The following is a 23,937-nucleotide window of genomic DNA, read 5'->3' as shown; positions in this document are numbered from 1 at the left end:
CCTTCTACTTTCTTCCTTCCTCTTATTTTAATTCTAAATATAGCTAATACAAATGTCCCCTTAAGTTCTTTTACATACAGCCTTTAACAGGGGATGTGGTGACTGATATATTTTTAAATTAATAATACATCTAACAAACATCTCAATAGACTTGACTTTTGAAGTAGTCTAATAAGATATGATTCAGAACATTCACTTCATGTTATGCTTTTCCACAGGTATTTAGCAAAGAAAACGTGAGCCAAAAATATGCAAAAAATATGCTTATATGTTCTGATCCCAAAATGTGCATTATCATAATGCTGCTGTCTTGCTGCAGATGTTCAGGACCATTCTGTCGCAGACATTTTTTCATAGAAATCTTTCTTTGGGACTTGTTCGTTTTCTGGGAAGCAAGGGCCCCAGAAAGAGAATGTAAACAATTGTTATCAGCTGCTGTGAAATGCAATAGGATGCACCTGTGATTGGTTCATGTTCCATGTGTACAATTAAGAGCTAATCACAGGGCAAGCTCTCTAGAACACAGAGACAGAGAATTCTCTTGTTTTTAGATTCTTTCTATTCTTAGCTTAGCAAGCCTCTGCAACTTCTCTCTTTATTCTATTTAGTATAGTTATAATGTATTATATATCATATATCAATAAATCCAGCCTTCTGATCAAGAAACAAGATTCTCGTCCTTTCTCTCACCACCAAGCGACCTCCTCAGGTCGCTGTAATACCACTCCTGGGTACTAAACTTGCTCAAATGTACATGAAACTTCAAGCTGCCCCATTTTTAATTCCTTCCTGCCTGCAGCATATTCCTTCCTCCAGCAATATTACCCTGAATCACTGGTCACTCTCCGCATTTGCTCTTCCAGAATATTTGAAAATAATAGCATTATCAATTCAATACTAATAAAACCTAACGTGCTTGTATAGACAAATTGCTCTTGAATTTATATGAAATAACACTTGTAACAACTGTATAGAAAATGAGCAACACATGTAACATTAGGCTATATTACACACCAGGAGGGATGGCTTTAATTCAAAGATAAGGAAATGGTGCCATCTGGTGCCAGAAGTGACACACAGAAGCTCAGTGGTGCATTTTCTATCCTAGGAATTTCACAACAGACAGGCGGAGGTGAAAGGCGCTCAGGAGGAGCTCTCAAGCCAGCACAGCAAGAAGGCTGCACAGAGGCTATTGTGATTTATTCAACTCCTGTCAAACCATGAGTTTGTGGGCCAGACCTGCAACTCCAGAGCACAAAAATCTTCCCTACAAAGATTTTAAAGAAACCTTTGGAGTAAATGGTGCAGTCTTCATCCAAATCTATTGTGGGTTTCCTTTGATTCAAGTCTCTTGGTATTCTTTAAAGAATGTGACTGGGATGAAAATGAGCAAGTACTTTAAGAGATACATGCGTATATGTACATGTTCTTTAGGATATACATACGTATATATGGATCACCAAACTAGTTGAGATTAACTGACCAGCTGCTGAACTTTGACTTCTGGGACACTCCTCAGTCAACTCTTAATGTCAACTGCCTCTTAATTATGCAATGCTTTTGTTTATCATAATGTTGTCTGAGGTTAGGATATATCTAACTGGATAAACAAATGAATTGTCCACACTCTACCAACAGCAGGAGCTCCCTTTCTGGGATTAAGCCTATCTGCTCCACTAGCCTTTAGAAAAATCTGAAAAGCAACTCAGCTATCTTATGACTATTGCTTATGAAAAGTTGTCTGTGTCAGTGAGCTGCCATTGAGCCCAATGTTTTGATGCATTTTGAGTCCCATACCTCATTCCGTGAAATCTGGACCTGGAGTTCCTGGATGTTGCTGGTTGCTATTGGCTTGTCCTGGATCTCGCGATGGGCACTCTCGATCATCTGCTGCAAATGTTTCATTTCCTGCTCATATTGCTCGTACTGAACCACTGCTTCCTAGAGAAGGGAAAAATAGATTGAGTGTCCACATGAAAATTAATTTTCACTTAGTCTAAGCATGATAGATCTCCCTCATTAAGTATTTGGCACTCACATCTTGATGAGCAAAGCAGGAGTATAGTCAGGAAAATATATATTAATAAATATTGTGAATTGCAATGATTTGAATGGTTTCATTTAATTAAATATTTCCCAAACCCACAGTGCACATAACATGATATTTTAGATTTCTGATGTAAGGTGCTGTAACTTCTGATTCCAACAAGTACCTGAACCAAACACAGCCACAAGAAGACAGCCTTGCTTAGTCTCATGGTTTTGTTATAAAGCATTTTCATCTGCTTTTTCACTTTATGTGTTCATTTGTGACTCTAGGAAAAACTTAGATATTACAGAAAATACAACTGGGAAAGGATTATGAAGATTGACTCAGATAATTATCCTACCAATGTATTATCAGTTCTTTCTATCATAGATGCATAAGCAGTTTGTCTAACACATTTTTAAAATTTTCAGTGTAGCCTTTCTTGCATTTAAGCATCATTAATTATCCTAAATCATCTATTATCCAACTTGAAACTTTGTAGTTGCACCCTAGCCTATGGAATATGCTATGTATATTCCTATCATTAAACAGCAGAGGAAAAAAGCTTATTCACTTAATTGGAAATACCTTTTACATATTTAGTTATATATCCAAACAGTCAAACAAAATCTAATTTACTTGTACTTAGCAAAACTTGAAAATACAAATTTAATAGACAACGAATAACTCCAAAATCAGAAAAAGTATATAAACTATAAACAAAGGCATCGAATAGCTCCAAAATCAGAAAAAAAATATAAACTATAAACAAAGAGAATAAAAATAATTATTTTTATACCACTAGTTTTTAAGTAATCTTCAGAAGCAGCTGATGTTATACATTCTATAAATTTTATTAATTGATTATATATAAAATTAACCTGCATTCAATTGTTAATTTTTGTCTAGTTAATCCTAACAGCATTACAAAAATCATAGCAATATCTGGGAGACAACTTAGGGGAGAGTCTGATGAATAAATCAACAATTAACGTGGTCATGAATATTAAAGTCAGGAATAACAGACTAGTGGGCAAACTCCTAACGGTGCTACAGAACAGAGGAGTGCACAGAGATATGAAATTCTAGCTTTCATCACAATTTGTGTGCTGCAGTTCAGGTTCCTCTGAGGGCTGGTGGGATGGGGCTGCACTTGCCTGCATGATGTTGCACTGCTGGATGGCCGTGTGCTGCAGGCGGCTGGCCTCCTCCTGCAGCCGCAGCGCGCTGTGGCACAGGGGCAGGCTGGCGACCACCTCCTCCGGGATCCTCAGGGCACTCTGGCACTCCTGCACTGCCTGGACCTTCGGCTTCAGGGACTCCATCTCACACAGCAGATGCTACAAACAAAGTCAGTGCCACAATAAACCAAATTTTTCAGAACTTCCAGAGCATTTCATGCAGCCAAAGAAAAACGATGGTACATTCAAGCAACAATAGAAAAAAAATATTATCTATTTTTTAAATTGCATATACTTAGAAACACTTTCTCTGGAGTTGCTCATTGTGAAATGAGAATAATGATTATATAAGCAAAAAGCCCATATACTAGATATAAGAATAATAAATTTAAAAAGCATAGTTGTATCTAAGTGTCCAAGTAAAAAAAGTATTTCTATTAACAGATTTGAGAAAATAGATTTACCAACTCCACAAATCGAAGCAGCACAAGAGTAGTTTATATATACTTATATCTCAGTGTTAAAATCGAGTGGAACTCCTTGCTGTGACATAGAAGCACATTTTCAAAACCGCACATGAATCCCATTGTATTCAAAGCTTTCCTTAGACATTACAAGCCATGGCTGAAAATGTTGCTTAAAATTCAAAAGGCAATCAAATAGAAAGGAACAGAGCTACACAGAAACCTTTTTCTTTGAATATTCACAAGTTGTATGCCTTTGTGAATAATGCCTATTCCATACAAGATGTCCATTCAAGCTGTCTGTTCATATGCATGAGAAGGGTCTAAGTGCAATGGTTGGAAAATAGATTTGATCACCGTTATTTTTATCTACACTGAGGAGTTTAATGTATGTACAGATATAGAAAAAAATGGAAAAGGCAAAGTTGATAATAAGGGCCTCAGCACATTAGAAAAATGTTTTAGATTCAATAGATATAAATCAGCTGGACAATGAGGCAAACAGGGATAGAGATTTTGGTTATCTCCCTTCCCCTATACCCCATCAGAATGAGAGCTAAGTGGGTCTGAAGTGCATACTGATGAGAGGATTGTGGTTTGGTTTTTATTTTTGCAGTTTCCTGACATATGGTGGATAATCTAACCAGAGTTTTGGTATAATGAGCTATTCCTCAGGCAGCACAGGTGGGGTTCCACTCTGTCAGACCCCATACTGCTGGCAAAGGGCATCTTTATTGTTCAATCAGCACCCAGAGGCACCCTGGGGGCTGTGTGCCAGCCAGGCCCTTTCCCCTCCCTGGTCTGGTAAAACAGGTGGGCAGGGGCTACAGCCCCTTTCTGTACAAAAGAAAGTTGTATTGTGAGATCTGCTAGAGCCAGGACAAAGAACATGCACAAAACCCAGTGTAACCTCCATGTTCCCTTCTTCTTATGGCGGGTGATGTGTTTCACTTACGCTCTTCAAGGCTACATTCTGAAATCTGTTTGCAAGTGCCCAGAATAAAGACTGTGTATTTTAATGAAAAGGAAAAGCTGTGCAAATTTACTGTCCTTCCATATGTTTTTCTGCAGATTTTAATCCTACAGCGAACCTGCTGACATCCAGTTTTCACTGGCAGACTGAGACAGTTAAATCTCCATAGTAGTTTGCAGAAAGAAACACATCTTGAAAAACTCAGAAAGCTATAACTTGCCTTATTTCTCCTGTTAAGAGACTAAGACCAAAACGAACAAACTGACAAACCTCCATAGCAGATCAAATGCAATAAAGAAAGCCACAATATCTTATGGAGGTTAATTCAACTGAGCATACAAAAATGTAACTGGGCTTAAGGAAACCTGAATTGTCTCCTAGTGCTCCAGATTACTATTGGAGAAGCTGGCAACAAACTATATCATTGTATCTCTATCTGTAAAATAATGATAATAATATTGACTTCCTTCTGAAATATTTTAAGGAACTCTTGACCATAAACACTAGATAAGAATTGGGCTTTATAACAAATATGGATTAAATGGGTTGGATGAACACTCCTCAGAACTGTATCAGTCTAAGAAGGGGCTCATAAAGAATTATACTTCAACCATTCTCTCTGAGGGAATCAGTCTTCTCACTCTATCCCTTATTTCCTTGGCAGTAATTTGGGACTACACTCTGAAACAGTGACACACCTAAGAAACACAAAAAGCAGTCTCATTGACACTCATCCTTTATGCAAGATCACATTACTCAAATGTTAACTTTGAGGTCCTGGTCTTTTACCTGTCTGTGAGAAAGTTGCTCTTTCAAGCTCAAATGCCCAAGCTCTGGAGATGTCAGTGTGGCTTGGGCTTGCTCCAAAGCAGTCTGTAGGGCTCTCAGCTCAATTTCAAATTTCTTCATATCCTATAACACATTTGATTCAGGGATAAGTAAGAGGAAAAAATAGAAATCACTGTAAGTATATCTGTCTGGATTTTGCAGGTACATCCACCTTACATACAGTGCAAAAAGCAATTCATAGTTTTGACAGTTAATTTTAAATGTCTAATATATTAGATAAAAATACCAGTCATGTGACAGTCTAGAAAAAGGGATTGCAAAGGCTGAGTTATTTTTTGAAGTACTGCAATCTCAAATGCAGCATATACTTTATAAAGCTGAAAAAGCATATTCATTCTTTTCATTGCACTCCTTTGAAGGCCCTACACTATGGAATTCTGATTTGGTCCAGTACTGATCTAAATTAATAAATTTAGAGATCATTTAAGAGAAGAATAAAGGAAATAGCAGAACCTAAGTGTCAACAAATACATTTCTCAAGTATCTAAACATAGGTGCTGAGTGCTATTGAGACACACCATTACCCCAGATATATTCATCCAGAAAGGGCACTGCAGAAATCTTGTGCCCATCTGAATCAGCACCTGAAGGCAGCATCTCAAACAGTGCAAGACACTTGGCTTTAGGCAACAAAATCATGCCCTGTACAGACCACAGATTATCTCCACTGCTAATAATCTCAGTACAGTAGTATAATGCACACATCACCCTAGATGCCAGCTAGCATTAGAAAACCGGCTTTCATTTACCTTGGCAGCATCTTGGAGGTTTGGTAGCTGCACTTTGATAACTTGCTGCAGTTCCTCCGTCCGCCGCCCCAGTTCCAGCACTTGCTGTGACATCCCTTCAGTACAGTAGATACTTGCCAGGTAATCAATCCTCTCGCTCATGGCCTCAAGATCACCATGAATCTCTCCAGACTCATCAAGAATGCTCTAGATGGAGATACAGACAAATTGAATGTCAGGTTTGAGACTCAATGACACATATTTTTTAAGTATATTGTTCTGCAAACTCTTTAATCTGTACACATTCATGAGCCTATGATTAAGTTCCACTGATTTCCTGTTAGGCCTAGGCAATGCACTTTGTTCTGAAGATCTGCTGAAGTGCTTCAGCTTATAGAGACTGGGAAACAAAAGATTAAGTAATGAAGCTTTAGCAGCTGTACTTACCAACACATTAATTTTATTGTTTTGCTACACACACTTGTGTGTAAAAATATAATATATGCAATCTATGGAGAAGATTTGTCCTGGAAGCCTCATATACCTAATAGAAAGTAGCAGAAAGCACTTGGGTGCAGTGCTATAGCAAGGCAGGAGTTGTTAATGCTGCCTAAAAAAATCACTGCTTTGTGTGGGATGGCATTGGTTAAGCCTGTATCCTCAGATTTTGAAGCAGGGAAAAAGCCATAGCAGAAATTCTATCTCCAGCTTTCCTCATGATAAATTGCCTGGAAGCTCCGATTCAGAATACAAAGCGGGACATAGTACCCGGCACTTACGTACAAGAATGCAGCTGACAATTAAGTAATGTATATATAACATTGGTATTAGTGATACATCATTATGATGCCTTGATTTCTTTCACACAGTCATGTAACACCAGGCAAGATTGAGCCTCATCAAAACGTTCCACTGATCTCACACACACATTCCACACACAGACACACACAGAACAAATTGTACAGTTACAGGGACAGCAAATTAATCTGATGTGAAATGTTCAGAAGAGATTGGAAGAAACTCTTCCATTAGATATCAGTTTGAGAATATTTGGTATAAAACTTTTAGAAGAGAACAAAGTCTACTCCAGTTTAGCATAATGGGGAAAGAAAAGCCCAAACTGAAAATTGTCTTTGATTAACTAAAGCTTTACAGTATGAGCTGCAATAATGCGCTTGGTGTGATAGAGTAACAGTGTGCAGACACACTATTCAGCCAAAAGTCTCTATGAAACCAAACTACTTGAATAACATGAAGAACAACTTTGAATCACATGCTTTTATTCTACAACATATCTTTATTTCAGTTTTCAAAACAATTGTCCAAAACCAATTAATCATTTTTAAGGCTTGGGAGAACAGCCAAAGAAATCTAGCCCTTTAGAAGGAAGTAGAACTCCATTGCTTTGAAAATAATTTCAAATATACACTGACTTTTAAATGTCATAGCTCACAGAATCACCTGGTAGGCTTTAAACTGATCACGAAGCTGAGAGGAAGAATTCCATGTTATACTACCATGCACTAGGATATTTGCTTTCTCAATCCATTTCAATATGAACTCCAGCATCTCATTGTATTCTTCCAAGTGTGAAGCAGCCTGGATGAAAGAAAAATTTGCTTAAGCCTAAATTGTAATTTTGTACAATTCTGGGAGGACGAAAAAACTAATTTTATTTCCTTCACTGTTTTAACCTGGGGATAATTTTAACAACTTTTCCTTCCTGTATTATATAAGTAATTTTCTCATGTATTTATGGAATTAAAATACGTACGTTTTCAGTAGTAAGATTATGTGTTTTGGGGGAAAAAAGGCACTATAAGAATGTAGGTCACACTGTGAGAGTCCATTGATGCTCAAATATATCCCTAGAGGATTCACTCCCTGTGCATATTTCAGCCTCACATGTAAGTTCCAAAATACCTCCTCTTTCAGTTTGTAGCTCAATTTCTTATTTTGATATGCCTCTTTCCATTACATTTATTTTTTTACAGTCCACTTTGTCCATTCAGTCTGCCATATTCCCAAAAAAAGAAATGTTGCACAATTTCAAAATACAGGACAAAAGTTCTTCTTTCTGATTAACTCAATTTCTATTTAGCAAAGTACTCATAAGCTCCAATTTTATTTTCAGCAGGAGTAATTTCATTGATCTTCATGAATTTCCTCCTTATAAAGAATGGATCAAATCTGAGGTGACAAAACTGTATTTGCAAGCAGTATCAATACCTATCATTTTTTATGATAAGTGGATCTTTTGATGCTGAACAAAAATATCCTAATGTTAAATCCCTTTACCAAATACCTTTGACTGAATTTTTAATTTGAAAATAATTTTCTATCTCTTCTTAAAAAGAATTTTTCAGAGAAAACTGAAAAGAATATTTTGAATTTTTCTTCTGGAAGCAAATTCATGCATGCAGAAAGGAGAACTCATAATTTATCGGGGTATTGATGGCAGAACCATAGAAAATCCATTTATTTGCTTTTAGCTGGAGGTTTTTGGAGCTAAGAACAAGTAAGGGAAAAAAAAGACAAAGATTTTCAGAGACTTTGAACCACAGGGGATCCATCTTTATGAACACCAAAATATTACATAAATATAATGCATTATTGGGGCCATTGTATATAGGCTTTTCTATTGAATGTACAAATTATATTCAACCTCTATGGATTGGGACTAAAGCAAAATATTTTTTTTTAAATTTTGCTTTTAATGCTGCAAATATAGGTAAGAGTGACAAAACAGAGAACCTGAGAAGCACAATGAGGTACTATTTCCAGCATGCTACTGTTTGTGAGATCTACAATTGTTTTAGGACACCAAAGGAACCAAACAGCAGGTGATTCATGCAAGAGGGTGTTAAAGTAGCATCTGAGAACTATTTTACTCTCTGATTTGACCTGTGTCTCCTTGGAATGTGATGCAAACCCTGACTAATAACAGGCAGATGTGTCAAGGAATGCCCTGTCTGGCATAACTCCAGGATAAAAAATGAGATGTTTCCATGCTTCCTCTGGTTTTGAGAGGAAACAGCAGGAAGGATTTAAGATCATACCTGACTGAGCTTGGCTGCTCTGTACTCAGCCTGCCGTATGGTCTGCTGGTGCAGTGCAGTGAGTTTCCCTATCCTGTTAGCCAGCTGCTTAGCCAGGGGTACGTTCTGCTCTGCAAAGTCCTGGACTGATGCATCTAACTCCAACAGCTTTATATTGCAGCTGTCCAACTCGTCACCAAGGATCTAGGCAGAAAAACAATAAAATCAGTGATCCAGGAAGTGGTAGCTTTTTGGTTGATTATTTCTAGTCCAACTTGCAACTTTTATAGCCTGTCCAAAGTCTCCGTATTTTTTTCCATTTTTAAGCAGGAAAGCAGAACAGCAGGATATTTGGTCATCTCTGAAGTATGTGCCATTACTCTTTCTCCTCTGACTTCCTGGCTGGAATGGATAACCGTTTTCCCTGCCGTAGCCAAAGACTGAGTCACTTCAGTGTGACATTAACTGTTCTCAGGCATCTTTCTGGGTTTGTTTCTGAAACCAATTGTCAGCACAGACTGCCATGACAAGGAGTTTTGTTTATTTGAAAAGGGGTTTGTTTTATTGCTGTCTTAAAATATAAGTTTATAAACTCAGAAGAATGTAGTTACTAATTAATGGATTATGAAAACTTTAATTTGAAACTTGCTTTTTCATAGCATGATCTTGATGCAGGAGCCGTCTGATTGTGCTAGAGTGTTTCAATAGAAACACAGTTTAAAATCAATTTTTCCTATCATAGTCACAATTATTTTGAAAAGGAAGTCTAAAAAGTTTTTCAAGTTTCCCATAGATTCAAAACATACTCTTGGGCTACAGTTTCTTAAGAAGATGCTACTGGGTATTTTTGTATTTGTTTTTTATATCCAAGGTGTTAAAAACTCATTGTTTTTGAAAAATACAAAAAAAGAAGTCACAGAATCATAGAACAGGTCAGGTTGGAAGGGACCAAAGTGGGGTCATCTGGTCCAACCTCCTTGCTCAAGCAGGGTTGTCCCACAGCACATGGCACAGGATTGTGTTCAGAAGGCTCTTGAGTATCCCCAGTAAAGGGAGACTCCACAACCTCTCTGGGCAACCTGCTGCAGTGCAAAGACACTACACAGTAAAGAAGTTCTTCCTCATGCTCAGGTGGAACTTCCTGTGCATCAGTTTCTGCCCATTGCCTCCTGTCCCACTGCTTGGACAAATAGCCTAGCCTCTCTCCAATTATTTCTACAAATTTAAACTGCAATCATTCACAACACTGCTACAGGTGCCTCAAGAAGTGACTTCAAGCTCTTCAGGTTAGGGCTGTCCTGGCAGATACACCTCAGAGTGCAAGATATGATCAATCATCATGACAAGTCAGTATTATTCCACAAATTTGGAGACATAACTGTCTACATGTAGACACAAAGACAGATGTTAAACTTCTTATCTAAATACAAAGACACACACATTACGGCAAGCATAAATAAATGCATTTACTACAGATACTATGCAGAATTTATATGCTGTTTGTGAAGGAAGGATCCATTTGACTTGAGTCACATGGATTTAAAACAAATTTTTATTTTATTTTTTAACAATCTGTTTCAATGTTAATATAAAAATATTTACTGCTGTAACCAAAGCCAACCCAGTCTCAAGACTATCAGCTAAATGCATAAAAGCAGTTGGAACATTACTTCATCTCCAGTGACAGAGAGTTTTAATTTATGCAACATAAGAAAGCAGATTTCACTGATTTTCTGCTTTCTGACTGAAATCAAGGAGATACACCAGGGATATAGTTTAGTGACACTTCCTGTAAAGTAAACAGTACTTTGAAACATCTTGAGCATCTCATGAAAATAAACAGGTAATTTATGACATACTAGTCATACTAAATCTTCTCCTATTTTGTATGCCTTGCTTAATTTCAGACAGTAATTCAGTCAAGTTTATCTTTGACTACTTAAAATAACAAAGCAACAAAAAAAAGCCCCAAACCCTCAGCCAACCCCTTTTCCATCTCTCTTCTCCCCAAAATCCCTTACTCTCATATGGTAATCCTAATTTGGCCATTACAGTTCAGTACAGATGATTTTTCCTGAGTGTGGTACACACCTAAGATTAAGAAAACCTTCAAAAATAACCAAGAACCCTTTGCACTACTCTTAATTGCATGAGTAGTACTTTACCTCGTTGTTGAACTAAATGTGAGATGGGCTACAAGTAAAATTCTATGGATCTATTTATCATAAATAAAGAATGATCTTTTCAGTACAGACAAGAACAAGGAGCAGTCTGAAGGTTCCTCAGGCTTTCCCAGATTGGAGTCATACTCATTACTGAAAAGGAACTGTGAAATTTTGTCCATCTGACTTTAACACTCAGCTTCTTCCTTCAAATTCTGTTACCTGTGTAGGCCAGTTTCCAAAGACTATAGCTTTAAAAATATCCTCAGTCAACCCTCATTTCTGTAGAAGTCTTCTGTTGAACTATATTAACAAACTGTGTTCTCCAAGTCTTCACAAACAACAGTTTGGTATGAAGTGAGCTTCCCAATTCAGAAAAATTTATGGCATAACCACATAAGGAAAGCCTTGTCTTACCTTTTGTTCAAGTTTAGCTTTTGTTATATCATTTGTTTTCTTTTTCAGTTTGGAAAGAATGGTATTTAGTTCATTTGCTATCCCCTGGATTTTCTGATCAAACTCTTGATTCAATGTTTTGATTTGCTGAGTTTCTCTTTCTTTGGTTTGAATCTGTCAACAATAAGAATTAAATTCAATAATCAGAAATCACTCCTTAAAAGAAAATAATTTTCATTTAACTTTAATTCTAAGGATGAAGGCAATAAAACTATTCTGTGTTGCCACAGTTTGGCCACAGCAGGATTCCAAGTTATAAAGCCCGAAGAAAGACTATAGATCTGCCTGGCACTTATCTACTGCACTTTACCTGATCCTGCACAGTAACGAGGGCCAGTCCAACTTCTGCTAAATGAAGAGAGAGTTCAGAAGGCAAAATGGTATAAAGCCCCAAGTATTTATTCTGCTGTTGTTCAGCCAGTTTTTCAACAGCCTGGCGATGAGTAGTAACTTCACCAAAGAGAGACTAATGACAGAAAAAAAGTATTGTTAAGAACAGTGAGAATACATCTTAAACATCTTTAAAATAAAATATCACAGTCCATCATCTACTTCATGCTTTATTAATTTGTCTAGTGGGTTACTAAAAAGCTCGTTTTACTAAACGATTACCATATGAATATCATCTTAGTTAACAATTACTAAATGAATATCGGATTATTAAATGAATATAGTCTAATTTGAATTTGTAGTGGTTTTGAAACTATTAACATTCACTAGCAGATTAAAATGAAGATAAATATTGTGATTTAGAAGTTGACAAATGTGGCCTACCTGCAGCTCCTGGAGTTGAATGTCCACTTCTGCATCAGGGCTTAATAAATATTCTTTTGTTTCCTGGATCCAGGACTTCACAATATTAATCTCTGCTTCAACCTCCTCACGCTCCTTCAGCTCCTGTTTGACCATCTTCATGCCTTTTTTAACTTTCTGTTGCATACTTCAGAAAGAAAGAAACAGTAACTATTTGTGAAGAATTAAGCAATGTCTAAAAACACTGCTTGGTCAAAACATGCTGAACAATAAAGATAATGATTAAGAGCACCACATCCAGAGAAATAAATTTAAATAAATTAAATTTTTCATGTCCATTCTTTGGTTTTACATGTTTGGACATCAGGCATGCAATTCTTTTGAAAAAACGCTAATGTATACAATAGAGATCCCTACATCTGAGCTTATCATCACAGAATGCCCTGATTGTTTGTAGAGGCAATTGCAGGGCATGAACTAGGATTATTCACTGTCATTCTAAAAGAAACTACTAAACTAGGTCAGAAAAACTTCATCTTACACTTGTTTATTTCTCTACACTAATTAGAGAGCACGACAATCTGCTCTGATATTGATATCTAGAATGCAAAATAACATAAATTCCACTCCTATTGATGGGATTTGAGTTGGCAGAATAATTAGGTTAAGTTATGGATCAAGTATCTAAACATGGCCTATTTCCACACTTACACTAAGACAGAATTCCTGCACTTTCCTCAAGAACTTGGATCTCCTGTAAAAAAATGACACTTCTGTGAAAGTTCTATTGGATTACTCACAGCTCTTATACATGTGACATGGATCTTTCATATTTCCATATTTAATTTATGTTTGCATAACCTTGCAAATATGAATCATGCCTTATTTACATGAGCAGGAGGTCATCACAGACCCTTTATCTTAGAAACCAATTTTAAGTAAGTAAAAAACGGATTTGTAAAATTTTCTACAGGGATTGCTATTCTACTATAATTATTTATAAACACACATAATAAACTTTGTAAAGGCTTGGTGCAGGGTTTACAATTTTGTCATTTCTCATTTTAACTTGTTTTCCAACCATGGAGATCCACTTAATGGTATCTTAGTGTAGTTATGAGGTAGAAATGTGTCTTAAAACTTAACATAAAACTTCCTGTTTTCTACATGACAGGGACATGTTCTTCATTTACATAAACATTTGCATAGCCTCAAGGTGAAAAATTATGTTTCATTTGCATATGCTCTACATTCCTCTGTAAATGTCATACAGGACCTACTTTTAGTACCTAAGTGCTTCAAACAAGTGAAACAAAGTGATAAAATAATAAAAGAGGACACGTAAAGATAAATGACCACTGTTAATGTGAGAAACAATGGAAGTATTTAAAATCAGTTAGAATTTTAATACAGTTTATGCAGCTTTTATGTAAGTTAGTATTATTATGCAAGGCAAGAAATAATTATTTTTGAAAGCATACTCTTTCTGAAGGAAATAAAAAATAATGGCAAAAAAGGTATTTCAAGATTAATTAAAAGTAATTTTAAATTAAAACTGATGCTTATTTAAAAAATAATAGCTAATATTTATTTAGGCATGTTAGTTGTTAATTATATTAAAATGATAAGTTCTTAATAATGAATTGCAAGGTAATATTCTTTTGCTGAATCTTTTAAAATATTTCCTTACTTGTGGCATCGATCTTGCATTGCTTTGATTTCTTGCATAACTGGTAGCTCCTTCTGAGATGGAGGCTTTACCTCCACATCCTGAAGCATGCTGACAGCATGCTGTTTGAGCAGGCCCAAAGATGACAGCTGATGGTCCACCTCCAGCAGGAAACTGCCATGGTAATCCAGGAGTTCCAGGAGCTCTGTCTTGGATGCCTTTTCCACTGAGCTTTCTGGTAAGCGACCTTGTAGCTGATCTATAGCTATGGTGGCTTTCTGAATCTATGGAAAGAGATGCAGTCTTGTCAATAATAAGATTACAAAAGAAATTAGTACAACTGACACTGAAAGGTGCTAGACCCAGTCCTGCACATTTAGATTTTATAAAACAGTTGTGGTATAGGGCTTGTGCTCTACTGTGCCAGATCCCTTGCACTTCACAGGTGATTAGGATTTGCTAAGGGATTTTTTTTTTTGGTCCAATTATGGGTGCCTTCTTCTAATCTTTAGCATTTATTACATTTATTTCCATAGGAACTGGAGCTCCACCCTGGGGTACACCCATATTTGGCACAAGTCATGCATTTAACAAAATGATTATCCTCATTCCTAGAGAACCTGATATCTGGGCATGAATAATGGACAATGCCAGCTAAGGAGATTGAGGTAGGATATAAGGGGAAAAAAAGAGATATGGTCAATGAGCAGTGACAGGCACTAGCCTCACTGTTACACTTAAAAGGAGCAACTTCATATTTTTCAGGGAAAAAAAAAAAAAGAAGATAAAAGAAAGATAGGAGAAAGAGAGAAAAAAGAGAAAAGAAAGAGGAGAAGAGAGAAGAAAAAAAAAGAGGTTAACATAATCTAGACCAGAACATCTGAGGAAAGGAAACAGAGAAGAATCTAAAGAAGCACTAGAAACCAAAACAACTCTGCATGTACTATACATTGTATGCATTGAGAAGAACAGTCCAAACTTTGGAGGCAATGATTCTAAACCTGGATCTTTCACAGCTATGTTTTTCTGAACTGAGAAAAAAAATCAGTTATTCCTGCTATCAGTTTTCTCTACTGCAAGGTGATTAATAAGGCAGCAAGCATAATCAATGAAAACCTATGTATAAGGGAGGATTTACCAAGACGAGAATTTACCTTATCATTAAAAGCCTTCCATTCCTGCACTGCATCTTCCAAAATTTTCTCTTGTTCCTGGGCCACATTCCTGAGCCGTGTCCAGCGCTGCCAAACTGTTGTCATGGATCTACTTATAGATGCTTTACTGGCATCATTACTGATTTTTTCCAGCTGTGAAGCCTTTTCTTCTAGGGCTGTGATGTTCTCATGGAAAGAATTCACTATGGACACGAGAGTCTGAAAAAGCAAAAATAAGCACTGTTTTCCTTTTCCACAAGCCAACTCATCAGCATTCAACGTGCAGGTAAGGTGAACCACCTCCAGATGAAAGGAGGTATTGCATTTCAAGTGAGGTGGCTAGGTCTCACTTTATTTCTATTTCATAGGCAATATATTAGCTACAGCTGCTTGGTCCAAATGCTGGAAGCAGCAGAAATCTGGTGTAATCAGCTTTTCTCTTCCTTGATAGCCCTTCAAAAGGGATGAAAATAAGCATTCAGAGTCCTTCTCATAGCAAGGACTGACTTCTAAACAGTCTAAAAATGGAAGAAGCAATTCAGGTGTTTAAGTGTACATTTATGTCCTGTTAATCTTTAACAACTTTTTAAATGCCCAAGGATTTGAGGACACCTTCATTAGCCTGGCAGACATGACATTACTCTTAGGGGAGATTCTTGATTTCACTAGACACAGCTGGCAGCATGTCTGAAGTGTCACTGACTGTCTATATTAAGGCAACTGAGTAGTACCTGAAACATGAGAAAGTAAGCTATATTTTTTAAGCTGTATTTCTTGCTTTTAGACTAAACAAGAGTTAATATTAAACTCCAACTCTTCATGTCCTAGTAAACTCTTCCTGTCCTATTCCATGATCAAAAGTAGATGGATGTTTCTATTGATCTGAGTTTCTTGAAGGATACGTAATTTTAGGGTTTACAGACCCACAGCTTTTAGGAACCTCCTGACTCTTTGCACTTCTCTACAGTCATAGGCACATAGACAACAAGCTGAAAAGTGATTAAAGGTATCTGTCTCAGTCATCCCACAAATAAAATGTGTGTTTTGCACAGCACTAAACATGTCTTGGTGTGTTATGACATCATTAAGTACTACAGGTAAAGATTTAAAATTCATGTTATCACAGGTAGGGACCTACATATTATACATTCATTTTCACTTGAAAAAGAAGGATTTAATGCAACCACCAGTACCTTACCTTATGTGTTAGCAATTTCTCTTCTGCTTCATGAGAAGAAGCAGCTTTAGCTACTGAAAATTCAGATAATTTTTTCTCAGCATCATTCATCACTTCAATCACCTTCTGCCTTGATGTCTGGTACTCCTGCCACTCGGAAGCACACCTTAAACAAAAACAGTTCCAGAAAGAACAACTTAATGCTATATAAAAACATTTGAACATCAGAAATATTATTGCACCTAGTTTCTAATGCAACTGCTTAGTTTTGCTGTTACACAGTACTTTCCAAGAAAACGAAAGATTATTGGAAAACAGCATACATAGAAGCATATGCTCCTGATTTTCAGCTATGCCTTACAGAAAACACAGATGAACATTTAGTAGGCCTCATTTGACTTTTCCTCCAACTCTGCCTATGTTGTGGTTTAATCCTACCAAAACTTATGGGATTCAGAACATTCAGGAATAATAAGAAACATAGTTATGTTTGTTAAAAAGGTATTTCCTTTTAGTTCAAAGTAACTGCTTCAATTTCATTTATTTGTGCATATGTCCTCTGTCAGGTGAAACATAGGACAACTATTCCCTACTGCTGTTCCAAGCTTAATATAATTATACCAGAGCCCCTTTAAAATCACACAACTAGTCAGTCAAGGGCAGAAAAGAAAGCAGAATCCAAGAGCTCTGATTCCCCAATATACACTTCTCTCAAAAGTAGCACAAATATTTAAAAACATCAACTAATGTTCTGATTATTTCTTTCATTACCAACAAGGCAATCTTAAAATAAAGGAAGAAAAAAAAAAAAAAAAAAAGAAAAACTATACCTTTGTAACTGCTCTTGCTGGGTTTTGGCTTCTTGCTGTGTCCCTTTGGCCTTTTCCTCCAATGCAGCTACATTCTGCACCAGCTGTTCACTTGCTGTGGCTTGTAAAAAGGGCTCTATCTCAGACACAAGGCCTTGTAGCACTTTCAAGTGATCACTAAACTGACTTTCTGTGCTGAAAAATTCAACATGGTTCCTTAGATTCTCCTCAGAGTTCTCAACATCTAGACCATTTCTTGCTAACTGAAGAAATTCCTGAGCATCTTCCAGCCAGTCATTTGCTATCTGCATCACTTGGTAGTACCTTTGGCAGAGGCTGTATGCTTTATTCAAGGTAGCCTGAAATAAAAGGGAGAGTCACAAACATAAAATCACAGAAGCCTGCGTAATTAAAAAACCAAGACAGTAGGCTTACTAAAATGAGTCTTTTTGTGATGATTGTAAAGATCAAGCCACAGAACCATCTTTTTTAGCTTTGTTACCAAGAAAGTAATGATGGTTTGGGTGGACTAACCTGTCTCATATGTATAGCTTCTTGAACTTCACCATCCAGTTCTGCCAGCTCAGCAAGAGTGTTTTCAAGGTCAGAAGGTATCAGCTCCTTTGCTTTCATGTAGCGCTCTTTCTCTTTATTGCTAAGGGCATTCATTATTCTGAGGCTTGACTGCACTTCTTCCTGATGTATCTGAACCTTTCGGATTTCTTCTTGGATGTTTTGCAGTTTGAGGTCCAAACTTAATGTTCCATTAAGTTCTGTTTTCACCCACCTCAACCACTCAAGTGAGCGGCAGATCTCTGTCTTGAAGTCAATGCTCTGCACAAGTCTGCTCTCACACTCCATCACTGTGTCAACAATGGCAGAATGCAAAGACTTCAGCTTCTCTTGCCAAGCCTTAACTTGGTGATTTGTAGTCTCATAAGCAGATGAGTCAACCTGAGGAGAAAGGGCTTCTAGATGTTCAGTTATTCGCTTCAGAAGACTTCCTGAGTCTTGCAAGCTGCCCACCAGAGAATGATATATTTTCAACTTTTCTTCTATTGGAAGAGTTTCTTCATTCACCTTAACCTGCTCCTTTTTCACTGTCTCTAGTTGTGCCTCAAACTGCATACACATCTTCTCATGCTCCTGGCATGCTTCTACTGTGTCATCCAACAAGTTGATTTTCTGTTCTATTTGCCTCTTCAACTTGTGATATAGTGTGGCAAGTTTTAACATCTCATCTGGCTGCCAGGGCTGGCCAGTGCTTCGAAAAGCCTCCTTCTTCTGGTTCAGTTCATCCACTGCTGCAGCAAGGCTTGTGGCTTCATCTAAGAGATCTCTGTAGGCTTGCTGGAGTGACACAGCTTCTTTGGCTGAAACAGCGGCTGGAGCTTTGTCCATGTTAATAAACTGGTCTTCCAGCTCGGTCAGAGCTTTACTTGTCAACTCAATCAAAGAGGCATACTCTTTTCTGGCATAAATTGCTTCCTGAACCTTATATAATTTTTCTTTTGCCAGAGCAGTGACAATATTGAATTGCTGAGGGAGACTGTTAAGTTTTTCATCTAGATAAGAATGATCCACTTCATTAAGTGATGGTAGGACTTCTTGGCCATCTCTTTGCAGTGCAAGTAGCAGATTTTCATATTCTGGAGATTGCTCAAGAATCTGTTGATATTTTGCCAGCTGGCTGTATAACTCAGTGTTAGAATTCATTACATTGACTTCTGGGAATGTGACAATATCAGCTTGTTTTAGCCAATGGCAAACTTTATCCAAATCTTCTTTGAAATATTTCCTGGAAACAATATTTTTCTCCAGTTCTAACAATCTCTGGTTACACTTTTGTAAAACAGTGTCATACACATTCTGTAGTTCTTGCAGTTTACCTAACACCTCACTCTTTTCTTGATTTGTTGCTTCTTTCATTAAATCCCTTCCTTGAGCCCACAACCCCGTGACCTCATTTTGATAGGCCTTCAGATTAGCCTGGGTATTCTTACAAGTCCTGATCTGTTTATTCACATCTTCTGGCAAAAGACAAATATGTTCAGGAAACATCACCTTTTTCTCATGCTGGTGAATTTGGTTTGTAGCCTCAAAGACTGCCATGAGAAACTGGGTCTTTTCAGACAGTGCTTTATTCAGGTGTTTTCTCCGCTGGCCAACCAGATCACTGAGACAAGCCACATGGTGCTGGGCATCAGACACTGTTTTCTGCAGTTCTTGCCTTTCATTGAGCCCTAGGTTGGTCATCACCCTGTCAGCATCCTTCACAAGCATCTTCAGAACAAGCTGTTTGGCTTCAAGCTCACTGCAAATGGTAAGATGATCCATGAGAAGACTCTGAGCCATATCTGGAGGAGGGCTCTGTTTAAGAGCCTCTGAGACACTAGGTTGCTGTTCCTCCGCCCATTCCATTAGTTCCTGAAATCTGGAATGCACCAAGCTGAGCTCTTCTAAGGTTGAAACAGAGACTTGAATTTTCCGTTTGACAAGGTCCTCCAGCTGAGTCCAGCGTTGTTCAAAATGACTGAATTGCTCCTTTACTAATTCTTTGTCATCAAGATTCAAGTGTTCTATCATCTTCTGCTTCTGATCTTTCAAATCTTCCAGAGCAAATCTCCTTTCCTGTAGTGCAATTGCCAGTTTCTGCAAAGCTTCAAGGTGCACATTTGTACTTTCAGCATCAGATCTGTTATCAAAAAGGACAGGACAAAAAAGAGTTATTAGATGCTATTCAGCACAGGCTTTTAAAAGAGGTCAGGATTAATTATAAGACCACTGCATACTGAAATCAATATGATATAAAGACCTACAGTTTTCAAATTCACTTGAAGGTAACAGCCTTGAACATTAATTTAAAAACTTCACAAACTTATTAGTTTCCCCTTCATCTGCTGAATGCTCATCAGGCTGACCATACACATTTACATGAATACAGACCATACTGATTATATTGCATATATGAAGAACAGCAAGTGTTGAGGTTGAAGTGAATCTTGTTCCATGGCAGTGAGAGCAGCAGCAATTCACTCACAATTTTACTCACAGCTAGTGTGCTTATCCTTTGCAAAGCAGCTGCAAATATTTAGGAGTAGTTACTAAGCTTTAATATAATAGTCTAATAGATATAACATAGTGAAATAGATATAATGCAGTGAAAATGAACCAGTGAATGAACCATGAATTCATGGACCACCACAAATGAAAGTGTTTAAATGAAATAGTCAACATTCTTGAAATATCAGAAAATGCTATACCCTGAGACAGGAACAATCAGTGCTTGCCTTAAAGACAAACACTAAAGATCTGACCTGTCCAACTCTCTTCATCTCAACAGAAAGGATTAATTTCCTGATAATTAATTAGGGAGGTGTGCTTTTAATTAAGTATGCAAAAGGGAATTTTTAGTGACTCCCACTTACAGACACTCTGTAAACAGATCTTTCAGCACATATGCACAGTTTGCTTTGTAGATGCAACTCCTTTTTTACCTAGCCAGGTTGTCCCACTCTTTTGTGAGCTTTTCCAGGAAAACTTCAACAACATTCATGCGATCATGGTAATCCCTTGTCCTCTGCAGATCCTCCTCCCTCTGCATGAGCAAATTATGTGCCTGAAGGCAGAGGTCCAGCCACTGGTTGCTCAGTTCTCCTATTTCCTTGTGTTCAGATGATTCTTGTCCTTGGGTTAGTTTGTTCATTTTCTCAGTCACAGAGGTGAGAGCTGACTGCTTAGACTGCAACTTCTGACTGAATTCCTGAAAAAGATACAAGTAAAACCCAATATAATAACATGCATTCAAAATTATAAAATGGAACTTAAATAGAAGCTGTGAAATAAATAAATTATATATGAACTAATTATCTGCTCAGGAAAATGCTCTGCAGACGTAAATTGGAAGCAGTGCTTTCACTCCTCTCCAAACCCTCCTCCCCATCTTCTCACGTGAAGACAAGTTGGTAATAGATGCTAAAGCAAGCCAGAGGAGTTTCCAAGTGCCAGTGATAAAAACAGAACTCATGATCAAGTCACATCCTGTTGTCCAGGCTTCTGGACTAGCACAGCCCCACCATACACTAAAGCGTGCAAGGTAGTCTTGAATCTCACAAGAATAATTCATTTCACCAGCACTATTAGTAGCTTTTTTTTTTCCTTTTTCATTAGAGACTAAAAATAGGAAGCAGGGTCCATGAGTCAGTGAGACTCCATATCTGTACTCTATTGTTCCTACTGCGGTAACAGCAACCATTACCACTGTCACTATTGAAACAAAACCATGGATTACCTAGGTATGATTAATAACTAGTAACTGAAGGAGTTCATCTGCATACATGTGCTACCAAATAAGAAGACAGAGAGATCCCAAAAAGAAGAATACACAATATACCGACAACTAAAACTAACCAAATATTTTTCAGCCCTTACACACTAAGGTAAGTATCTTTTTCTACATTCTAGTTCCAGTAACTATAACTAAACAAGCACACCCATCTCCAGCACTGCCTCATTCCTCTTCATGACAGCTTCAAATGGAGCTAGGCATCTTCCTTTACCAGGGGAAATGATTAGGAAGAAAACACCTTGTGCCACATCTAACAGTACAGTGGGTGTCTCCCTTTCATTATAATCCAAAGTTACTGACTGAAAGAGTGAAGAAATAGAGACTCTTTCTTCTTCTTCTTGGATTCTCATGATAGCTGATATACAGCTTTCAGTTCAGATTGTGCTGAGGCATCTTCAAAGGCTTTGACTTTGTTCCAAAGTGTCAGTAGAACAGAAACGGAGAGGGAATGCTGTTGGCTTTTCACCTAACTCTTGGCACATCAGAAAAGTAATACAAGCAAAGTCTAGACCAAAAATGCAAAACTCACATGTGTAATAATTTATTAAGGAAATTATCTTTTTGTGCATTTATTGGTATGTGCAGTAACTGATGTGTACAGAATGGTCATAAAATGTCTCTTTTGGAATGAATGAAAGAAGATCTGAAGGTATTTGTCTCATTAATTAAATTGTGTTTCTGTCATACCTCTTCTTAGAGATCAGCAATACCAAATAGTTTCATTGACTAATTTTGAAATACTTCTAAACTATTTAGAAAAAGAATTTAGCAAGCACAATTTGTAAATCTTATCTTCAGGTCCACTGTGATCAGCATTTAGTCTACTCTAAGAGCAAATGCAAATCAGATCAGGAGGCTGACAGTTGTCTATTATTAAAAAAACAAAGCCAGAAAAATACCAAAGTACAGTTTTCTGCTCTCCAAATCACCCTGCAGCATCAACAAGGAAACACTCTTTCCTCTATGTTCTCTGCTCTTGTTTAGAGCATATTAGTCATTGTATGCAGTACATGCATATAATATAAATCATAAAAAAATATCAGCCACAGAATGAACTTCTTCCTTACCTTCTATTCTTAACCCAAAGTCTCCTTACCTTAACCTGGAGTACCATATTCTGGGCAATATTTAGCTCCAACTCTGCCCGTCTCCTTTTTAAATTCTGTACTTGTTGATCCGCATCCTGGAAATATATCCAGAGCTCAGCCTTCAACTGTTTGATCTCTTCCCAACCTTGAGACAAATACTGTGAGTGCATTATCTGTTGCTCAATCTAGAAGAAAAGAAATGGAGCAGGAATGCTTTAATTCACCTATTTTTGGAGAATGGAGGATGAATACCATTCTTCCTCTGAGCACAATACTGTACAAAAGCAATTTCTACACCAGATTCTGAAGGGGCTAACATTATCCACAAAATGAGCCTTAACCTTCAAAAGTCACAAAAATTGTACCTATCAAAGGAAATATAGGTGGAAACAACAACAAAAAAGAAATTAACAATCATTCACCCTTGAGAGAAGCAAGTAAGTTTATGAATGTTTGTATTTCACTGTTCTTTGTCCTCTGTTAAAGCTTAAATTATTTGTATAATTTAGTCTACTGCATGCCAAGACTACTGCTAGATTGTACCCTACATAAAAGTTTCAACTAAATAGTTCAATTTAATATGCTTAGCCCAGTTATTTTTCCTATATGCCTCTTCTGAAATGCCAATAAGAACGCTTACCAGACCTTAGCCATCAATCCTCTTACACCAATAGTGACACAGCTGCTTTTGCTCTAAATACAGCAGTCGGGTGCCTTTAAGATTTAGACAGTCAACCAGCTTAGCATATCTAGGCACTATACCATCTGTGATTTCTTATCAATGTTTCACTGCTTTGTATGTCAAAGGAGTGTCTTATTCTGATGTTGGGGATGATTTTCAGCTATTCACTTCTTCTGCCATATTTTTAGGGGTCATTTGGATGTGTACAATTCCCTTTTGTGGTATGGAATGCTGTTACTGTATGTATTAGATTTTTACTCTTGTTAGAAGTAGTTTCAAAACCTTGGTTGTGTGTCTGTGTAAGAGAAATTAAATTTTTCATGTTTAAAACAAGAGGAATGCTCATAACACTTTTCCAATAACTTAAGTTTATAGTT

General features: G+C 37.2%; 1 protein-coding gene across 18 annotated transcripts in view; it reads right to left on the bottom strand.

The window, feature by feature from the left end:
• Positions 1-23,937, bottom strand: part of SYNE1 (spectrin repeat containing nuclear envelope protein 1) — a 290,137-nt gene that overhangs the window by 97,723 nt on the left and 168,477 nt on the right. For 17 of the 18 annotated variants that reach the window (XM_058021621.1, XM_058021620.1, XM_058021626.1 and 14 more), the window contains 16 exons: positions 22,887-23,063; positions 20,940-21,205; positions 17,977-20,137; positions 17,464-17,801; positions 16,655-16,799; positions 15,457-15,675; positions 14,324-14,586; positions 12,655-12,820; positions 12,191-12,346; positions 11,842-11,994; positions 9,284-9,466; positions 7,686-7,823; positions 6,246-6,431; positions 5,437-5,559; positions 3,183-3,369; positions 1,798-1,937 (listed from right to left, as the gene is read on the bottom strand). In XM_058021621.1, the coding sequence (XP_057877604.1) occupies positions 1,798-1,937; positions 3,183-3,369; positions 5,437-5,559; positions 6,246-6,431; positions 7,686-7,823; positions 9,284-9,466; positions 11,842-11,994; positions 12,191-12,346; positions 12,655-12,820; positions 14,324-14,586; positions 15,457-15,675; positions 16,655-16,799; positions 17,464-17,801; positions 17,977-20,137; positions 20,940-21,205; positions 22,887-23,063 (5,001 nt within the window). The remainder of the gene's footprint in view (positions 1-1,797; positions 1,938-3,182; positions 3,370-5,436; positions 5,560-6,245; positions 6,432-7,685; positions 7,824-9,283; positions 9,467-11,841; positions 11,995-12,190; positions 12,347-12,654; positions 12,821-14,323; positions 14,587-15,456; positions 15,676-16,654; positions 16,800-17,463; positions 17,802-17,976; positions 20,138-20,939; positions 21,206-22,886; positions 23,064-23,937) is intronic. The other variant, XM_058021634.1, reaches the window with a different exon arrangement.

Source organism: Melospiza georgiana, chromosome 3 (genome assembly GCF_028018845.1).
Source record: "Melospiza georgiana isolate bMelGeo1 chromosome 3, bMelGeo1.pri, whole genome shotgun sequence".
NCBI classification, from domain to species: domain Eukaryota; kingdom Metazoa; phylum Chordata; class Aves; order Passeriformes; family Passerellidae; genus Melospiza; species Melospiza georgiana.
Note: the sequence above shows the minus strand (reverse complement) of the source record. Positions and strands in the feature narration are given on the sequence as shown.